General features: G+C 48.2%; 1 protein-coding gene across 1 annotated transcript; it reads left to right on the forward strand.

Annotated features, from left to right (window-relative positions):
- Positions 1–4,254: 4,254 nt before the first annotated feature.
- LOC103213270 (melanoma-associated antigen B1-like) lies at positions 4,255–5,298 on the forward strand. The gene has a single exon (XM_007959108.1). It carries the CDS (start codon positions 4,255–4,257, stop codon positions 5,296–5,298), a length of 1,044 nt encoding a protein of 347 aa, XP_007957299.1.
- Positions 5,299–8,442: the final 3,144 nt, after the last annotated feature.

Raw genomic sequence — 8,442 nt, forward strand, 5'->3', positions numbered from 1 at the left:
CCAGGTCAAAATTATTGTACAAATAAGTGCCATTCATTAAAGACCTATTACGTTTCAGTCATCTTGCCAGATGTTTTACATTCCCAAAAAAACTCAAACTTCCATCAAGTCTATCTCGACTGATAGCGATCCTCCCTGGGTTTCCAGGGCTGTAAATCTTTAAGGAAGTAGATTGTCTCATATTTCTCCTGGGGAGCACCTGGTGGGTTTGAACCACCGAGCTTCTGGTTAAGAGTCAAATGCCTTAACCACTGCACCACCAGTACATATATTCTAACGATACTATGAGATAGGGCTTAAGAAACTCACCAGACAGATGAAGAACCTGAAATTTTCTCCAATTAGCAAGGTGATAAGCAAAAGAGCTGGACTCCATCTCTGGTCTGAATTCCTCTAGCGCCCATACTGTTCCACTCCTCCCAGCCTGAGGCAGACTTTATTTCTCAATTTCCTTCCCTTCTTCCTACTCCAGAATGTCTCAGATGATATAAGAAGGACTTTTTGCTCAAAGTACTGGGTTAGAGTATGTAAGGAGAACATTCATTATAAATATCAAAATAAATGAATGAGATGGGTGAATAAGGAGGAGAGAAGAAACCAGTGTCAACACGATCATCTTCATATGCAGTGTCAATTAACCTCAAAAGATCAGACTCAGGAAATCATCTGGTCCAGTTTTTTTCCTGTAGAAACAAAATGTTTTAAAACAGATGTTGCATAAAAATTTCAGTCTAAGGGGTGAAAAGAAGGAATAGATCAGCGTGTGTTTTCTCTGTGACAGCCCTCCATCTGTCTTGATCCTCTTGCCTCGTGCTCCAATGTCCCATCTCACCTCACTCTGGGACAGGGTGTGCAGTAGGGAGACTGCTCAAGAGTTGTGGGAATGTGATAGTTCATAGGAAGCCTTTCATTAAAGACATAGGAGCCAAGATGAGGCCCAAGTGAATGAAGACTGACAATCAAACCAGACCAGATTATAAGGGGCCATACAGCTATCTGCCCTGCCTGCTCTCAGACCTAGAAAGCGCCAGGCAGAGCTGTCTGGAAAAAACATGTCCCTTAGGGAACGTTGGTCTAAGTGGATGGACCTCAGATCAGAAATCAGGAGTCCCAGAGTCTGCCAGGTGTCAAGGTAAGACCATTGGAAAAAGACTGGGGCACTCTTCACCCCAGTACTGAGTAAGGCCCCAGGTAGGGGATAACCAAGTGGAGCTGTCCCCGATGTTCCCCTCTTGGGCTGTAGGCTTATGAGACCTCAACACTGTGAGGCCCAGGACAATAGAGAGTGAAGTCACAGGCTCTTTCAGGATCAAGGACAGAACACTAAGTGAAGAATGACGTGACCACTGACCCCAAAACAGTGTGGTGGCACAAATGCCTCATCTGTCTCCAGTGTTGAGAGGCCTAAGGCAGGACTGTATGACCAACTCCTGTAAGGAGTCTCAGAAATGTAAGGTTCTTGATCTAAAGATGGTGGCCACAGTGAGCAGAGGCTAAGAGTTCTAGGCCCTAAGAGAAGTCAAACTAAGAATCTTTATAAATAGTGAAGAGTCCCTGGGTGGTAAAATTGGCTAAGCATTGACAACCCACTGACAAATTGGTAGTTTAAATGCTCCTGGTTCGAATCCACCCAGAAACATCCTGGAAGAAAGGCCTGACAATCTACTTCAAAGATCAGAGGCGCTGAAAGCCCTATTGAATGCAGTTCTTCTCTGAAACATACGGGGTCACCATGTGCAGGAATGGCTGAATGGCAACTTTTTTTTTTTTTTTTAATGAAAATTAAGGCTACCACCCACTCCAGCACAGAGAGGGCCCCAGAGAGCCCCACCTCGGTGGGCATCCCCGAGAGACTCTACCTTTGGTGAGAGCCAAGCAGCACTGACTTCTTCTTAGCGCCTTTCAGCAGGTGAGGGACTTTGTGTAAGGAGGGACGTCACAGGAAACCCGACTGAGCAGGAGCCAAAATGAGAGCCCTGAGGACTAAGGGCTTAGCCAGTCCCTAAATAAGAGGGCCCCACCGCACCTAGATCTCAGTGTGGCCCTTGGGAGGGTCAGGCCGCTTTGAGTCTCAGGTAGTGTTCATTCCCCGATTTCCCCCTCTGGAGCTTCAGGGATTTGAGAACCTTGGTCTGAGGCTCCGGGACCCTGTCCAGTAGGGGAAGGAAACCCTGGTCACACCAGGAACCAAGGACAGAATCCTGAATGAGGACTCAGATAACCATAAACTCCACAAGGCACAGAGCCTGGCCCTGCCATCACCCCTAGCAGGCCCCGAGAAGAACTTTCAGGGTGACCTCTGCAAGGAGGGTTTCAGGGAGAGGAAGATGTGGTTTGGGGGAGGGAAGTACGGGGTCCACATCAGCACAAGGAGGCTATAAGGGGAGTCGAGTTAAGAATCCTGAATCCTGTATAAGGACAAAGCTAGAACAGAGGGGGCGCCAGAGAGCCCCACCCGTGTGAGACCTGATCACTGTTGAGGAGCTAAGTGGAACTCACTGAATCCTTCCTGGAGCGTGTCAGGAAGTGAGGCTCTTGTCTAAGAGGGGCGGCCTCAGGTAAGCCAGGTAAGTTATCCTAGGTAACGTCAGGAGTCAAAAAGGAGACCTCCTCGACTTCCCTCCTCCCAGAGCCCGGACCCTGTTCTCAGTCTTTAAAAGTCACAGCAGATACATCTCCCTGAAGCTTCCCTCATTTCTGGCTGAAGCACTGAAGCGTCTGAGGGAGATGAGGGACTTGGTAAGAGTGGGTGGCGTTCCTTCAGCAGAGGGAGGAGAAACAGGTCCTAACAAGAGTCATTAGGAGGACCCAGAAGCATCTGGGTGTACCCCACACCAAGTAAATAGAATGCAGAGAGATCTTCCCAGGCCCTGTTTGCAGTCCGAGAAAACCCAGGCGTGGAAGTCACATGAATGTGTGCCCTTGGGGTCAGGTGGATGTGTGTCCTTATTTCTTTTTGGATGGCACCATAGAGGTGAGGTGGGGGAGGGGCTTCAGGTCAGCAGACAGAAGCATCCCTGGCCCTGCTAGGAATCAAGGGTGGAATCCTGAGTGAATTCTGTGGGGAGCGCAGACCCCAGAACCGTAGCATGACACAGAGCCCAGCCCTGTCATTAGCCGCAAGAGGCCCCAGACCGGGCTGTCATGCTGACTTGGGCAAGGAGTGACTCATGGAGGGGAAAGAACTTGGTCTGAGGGGAGGGACTTCAGGTCCACAGAGGGAGGAGTCCCAAGGCTGGCGAAGAGTCAATGTGCGGGCCCTGAGTGTGAAACGAAGGAAACTCCAATCCCAGAACTGAGGGGACCACACAGGCCCCAGTCAGGCCAGCCATCCCTGGGCTACCTGGGCATTGTTGACAATTTATGCGTGTCATTCATTTCCTCCTATGGTGTCACAGAGAGGTAAGGGACATGGTCTGAGGGGGATGAGCTACGGCCAGCAGTGGAGGAGAGTTCTAGGTCCAGGAGCCAAGGTGAGGGCCCTGAGGACTGAGGGGACCACCCGCACAGAAGAGAAGGGATAATGAGGAGTTGAGCCCTACCCTTGCTTTCAGCCTCAGAGATCCAGGGCAGGGCTGTCAGACTGAGGTTCCCCTCACTTATCACCATCAGACAGAAGGAGGGAAGGTCTCTGGTCTCAGGGTCCAGCCAACATTCAGCAGAAGGTATCCCAGCCCCTCTGTTGAGCCCAGTGAAGACCCTGACTGAGGGCTGAGAACTCCAGGAGCCCAGGATACAGAAGGACCCACAGAGCAGTCAACACTAGTTATCTCTGGCTGTGGGAGGTGCGCTAAGGCACCCCTTCACTTTCTCCTTGTGAGTTCCAGAAGCTTTCAGGTGTCAACTTGAGAACAGTGGGAGGCAGGGGCCCAGGCTCTGTCAACAGTTAATGGGATATGGCCCTGAAGGTGAACCAAGAGCCCTCCCACCCAGAACAGGGAGGGTTCCCCTGGCAGCCCCTGCTGTCACCCTAGTAAATCCCAGGAAGGACTGGCAGGCTGTACCCTAACTCTCCTTCTAAATTCTTCCACAGAGTTCTCAAAGAACAGGCTGAACAGGAGGAAACTGACCTTGTGCTTAGCCCAGACTAGAGAAGTGCCCTCGTGGGAAACTGCAGGGATGTCCCTCACTAAAGCCAAGGAGCAATCTGCCTGCTAAAGGGATCCACACCCGCTCCACTTCCCTCTTCCTGGGAGCTCACATCACTTTACCCCCTGCCCGTGATCCTGCCAGCTATCCCTGATCAGAGTCATCATGCCTCGGGATCAAAATGCTCACCTCCAAACCTTTAAAAATCTCAAGAAGGCCCAAAGTGAGAAGCAGATTCTCAAAGGTGCGCAGGCCACCATCACAGAGGAAGAAGAACCCATCTCCTCTTGTCTTCCTGTTGGGGATGCTCTCCCGAATACCCAGAGCTCCCCTGCTGCTGGGTCCAGGAGAGCTCCCCAGGAGCCTGAGAGAGCCCCATCCACCACCGCTGCCTCTTCAGGCATTTCTGTTACAAGATCTAATAAAGTTGCCGACAGCCAAAACGCAGAAGATCCAAGCATCTCCCAGGCTCCAACCTCCGCTAAGAAGAGCTCACGCCGAGACCCTCTAACCAAGAAGGCAGGTTTGTTGGAGCAGTTCCTGCTGCACAAGTTTAAAATGGAAGAGCCCATTACAAAGGCAAACATGCTGAAGATTGTCAAACAAAAGTATGAGGATCAGTTCCCTGAAATCCTCAAGAGAGCATCTGAGCGCCTCGAGGTTGTGTTTGCTGTTGATGTGAAGGAAGTCGACCCCATCACTCAGTCCTACACCCTCGTCAGCAAAATGAATCTTCCCAATGACGGAAGGGTGCATAGTGGCAAGGGGTTGCCGAAGACCGGTCTACTGATGACTGTCCTGGGTGTGATCTTGCTGAAGGGCAACCGGGCCACCGAGGAGGAGATCTGGAAATTCCTGAATTCCATGCGTGTATTTGCTGGAAAGAAGCACTTCATCTATGGAGAGCCCAAGAAGCTCCTCACCAAAGATCTGGTGAAGCTGAAGTACCTGGAGTACCGGCAGGTGCCCAACAGTTATCCTCCATGCTACGAGTTCCTGTGGGGTCCCAGAGCCCACGCTGAAACCTCCAAGATGAAAATCCTGGAGTTTTTGGCCAAGATCAATGGTACAGATCCCACTGCCTTCGCATCCCGGTATGAAGAAGCTTTGAAAGATGAGGAAGAGAGAGCCGAAACCACAGATACAGCCGGGGCTGGCAGTAGTGCCACAGCCAGTGCACAATCCGGGGCCACATGCAGCTACTGGTGACACCCTAGTGAAGTCTAAGTCTTTTTTTTTTTCCATCTAGAGAAGATAGTGCAACTTCACAGTCGGGAATGGCCTGGGAATGTGAAAGAACCCCAAAGCCAAACGGCCGGCTCAGCAAAGTAGAGAAAAATAAAATGACCAATCCTTGGTTCACCTTACTTCTTTTAGTCTCTCATTTTGTAAAATGAAATAATCTTTACCTCAAAGTGTTTACCTTCTTCCAGAATGTAGGAGAAATTAAATCTCAACAAATCTCTTGTTGTTGCTGTTGTTGTTATGTGCCTTCGAGTCGGACCCTACTCATAGCAACCCCTCCTTGGGTTTCGGAGGCGGTATCACTAGGGAAGTAGATTGTCCAACCTTCTCCCACCTGCTTTTTGGAATTCTCTGTGATAGTTGTGGGTATAGTAAGAATTTTAAGGAAGCTTGGTGGTGAGTGGTTAAGCTCTTGGCTGCTAACCTAAAAGGTCATTGCTAACCTACCAGCCAGGAGGCTGTCGTTCGAACAGAACAAGGGGACACTACATGGTTTAAAATCAAGAAGAGAGTGAGTCAGGATTGTATTCTTTCTCCACACTTACTCAATCTATATGCTGAGCAATTAATCCGAGAAGCTGGACTATATGAAGAAAAACGTGGTATCAGGATTGGAAGGAAGAATCATTAACAACCTGAGATATGCAGATGATACAACTTTGCTTGCTGAAAGTGAGGATGACTTAAGGCACCTACTGATGAAGGTTGAAGAACACAGTATATAGTCTGCAGTATGGATTACATCTCAACATAAAGAAAACAAAAATCCTCACAACTGGACCAATGAGCAGCATCACAATAAATGGAGAGAAGATTGAGGTTGTCAAAGAATTCATGTTGCTTGGTTCTACAATCGATGCCAATGGAAGCAGCAGTCAGGACATTAGACGACGTGCAGCACTGGGAAAGTCAACTGCGAAGGAACTGTTTCAAGTGCTGAGGAGCAAGGATATCTCCTTGAGGACTAAGGTGTGCCTGACACAAGCCATGATATTTCCAATCGCCTCATATGCATATGAGAGCTGGACAATGAATAAGGAAGACCGAAGAAGAGTTGATGCTTTTGAGTTGTGGTGCTGGTGGAGAATGATGAAAGTACCATGGACTGCTAAAAGAACTAACAGATCTGTCCTGGAGGAAGTGCAGCCAGAATGCTCCTTGGAAGCAAGAATGGCCAGACTTCGTCTCACCTATTTTGGTCATGTTGTCAGAAGGGACCATTCTCTGGAGAAGGATGTCATGCTTGGTAGGGTGGAGGGTCGACGAAAGAGAGGGAGGCCTTCAACGAGATGGACTGACACGGTGGCTGCGATGATGGGCTCAAGTATAGCAGGGATTGTGGGGCTAGCACGGGATCCGGCAGTGTTTCGTTCTGCTGTGCATGGGGTCACTATGAGTTGGAAACAACTCGACGGCATTTAACAACAGCACAACCTACCAGCCACTCCATGAGAGAAAGATGTGGCAGGCTACTTCAATAAAGATTTATAGCCTTGAAAACTCTGTAGGGCAGTTCTACTCTATCCTACAGGGTTGCCATGAGTCAAAATTAATTTAGTGGCCATGTTTTGTTATATTATGTTGCCATTGAATAGATTTTGACTCATTGTGACCCCTGGGGTGACTTAATGACATACTATAAGAACATACTAATAAATTTCTAGTCTATAGGCTTCATCCATAAAAGGAAGATGGTGACATACCCTCTAATTCCTACAGTTAAAGTAAAAAGTATGGGTAAGAAGGGGGAATGTTCCAGATGAGGGCAGTCAAATTTAAATTTCTTGATGCCAGGCAGTTTGAGGGCTATGGGAAACATAATGTTCTTCAGTGGGATGGGGAGCTAAGTGAGATTGTGGAAATGGTGAGCAGGCCTCAGATTCTTAGAACGTGTTCTTTGGAAGTGTTCTGTGATCCTCGGTAAACCAGAATGACATCTTCACGTAGCGGTGGTGGTGGTGGAAGGTGTTCTTTGCTCTTTCTTCATGCAGTTGAGCACACCGCACATACAAGCAAATGAGGTGTTTCCCCGCCCCCCCCCCAACCTCTCCAGGGAGTTTTGGAGTGATGCTTTCTTGAGGTTAGATGTCTAGAATCCGCCGGGCTGGCATTCTTTACCTAGGCGTGGGAGAACCAGGGCCCAATCAATGAAAGGCCATTTTATTTTTATTTTGGTTATTCTAAGTGGGTAATACAAATGGTGCAAGTACTCTGTTGCTCATTGCAAAGTTGGAGGTTCGAATACACCCAGAAGCATCTCAGAAGAAAACTGAGCAATCTAGTTCTGAAAAATCAGCCTAGCAAGTTCTATGGAGCACAGATATACTCTGATGCATACAGAGTCACCCAGAGTCAGAACAGATGGGATGGTAACTGGTACATTGAGTGCAATCTCCTAAGCTCTATAGAGGAGTTTCAGTAGAGGATAAATGAATGGAAATAGAGGGGATTTGGATGGAAGTGCAGCTGGGAGGATGAAGAGCTAGTTGTTCTTTGACACAAATTCTAGCAGCTTTGATTTGCATCCAGCAGTGGATGAGAAGCCCATATCCAAACTAAATAATTGATATGGTATTAGAATATCTACTTAGTTTTACTTATTAAGAAGAATTATGTGCCGAATTGATGTTTTTTGTCCAAGAACACTGCATATTCCCTGACATCTCCTGGATTAAGGAGGAAAAAAGTTTACCTGGAAGAGGGTGGTATCACCTGGGTAAAAATCATCACAGTGCTAAATGCCACTTATTATTTTTGTTGCTTTTAGAGGTGTTTTGGGGTCGGAATGAAACACTGCCCAGACTGGCGTCCTCCTCACAATCGTTGCCGTGGCTGAGCCCATCGTTACAGTCACAGTTTCAGTGCACCCTGTTGAGGGTCTTCCACTTTTGGAGCTGACCCTCCACTTTACCAAGCATGTGACCCTCCTCCAGGAACTGGTCCCTTCTGACAACATGACCCAAGTACAAGGGACATATTCTGGCCATTCTTGCTTTTAAGGAACTTAGAATTCTGGCTGCATTTCCTCTAAGACAGGTTTAGTCCTCCTTTTAGCTGTACATGGTTCATTCAATATTTTTCACCAATACCACATTTCAAATGCATCAG

This window comes from Orycteropus afer, unplaced genomic scaffold (assembly GCF_000298275.1).
Source record: "Orycteropus afer afer isolate SDZICR_OR568_19922 unplaced genomic scaffold, OryAfe1.0 scaffold01485, whole genome shotgun sequence".
NCBI classification, from domain to species: Eukaryota; Metazoa; Chordata; class Mammalia; order Tubulidentata; family Orycteropodidae; genus Orycteropus; species Orycteropus afer.

What these genes read in the sequence shown, in the direction of transcription:
- LOC103213270 (XM_007959108.1), top strand. Translation starts at nt 4,255, where the DNA reads ATGCCTCGGGATCAAAATGCTCACCTCCAAACCTTTAAAAATCTCAAG.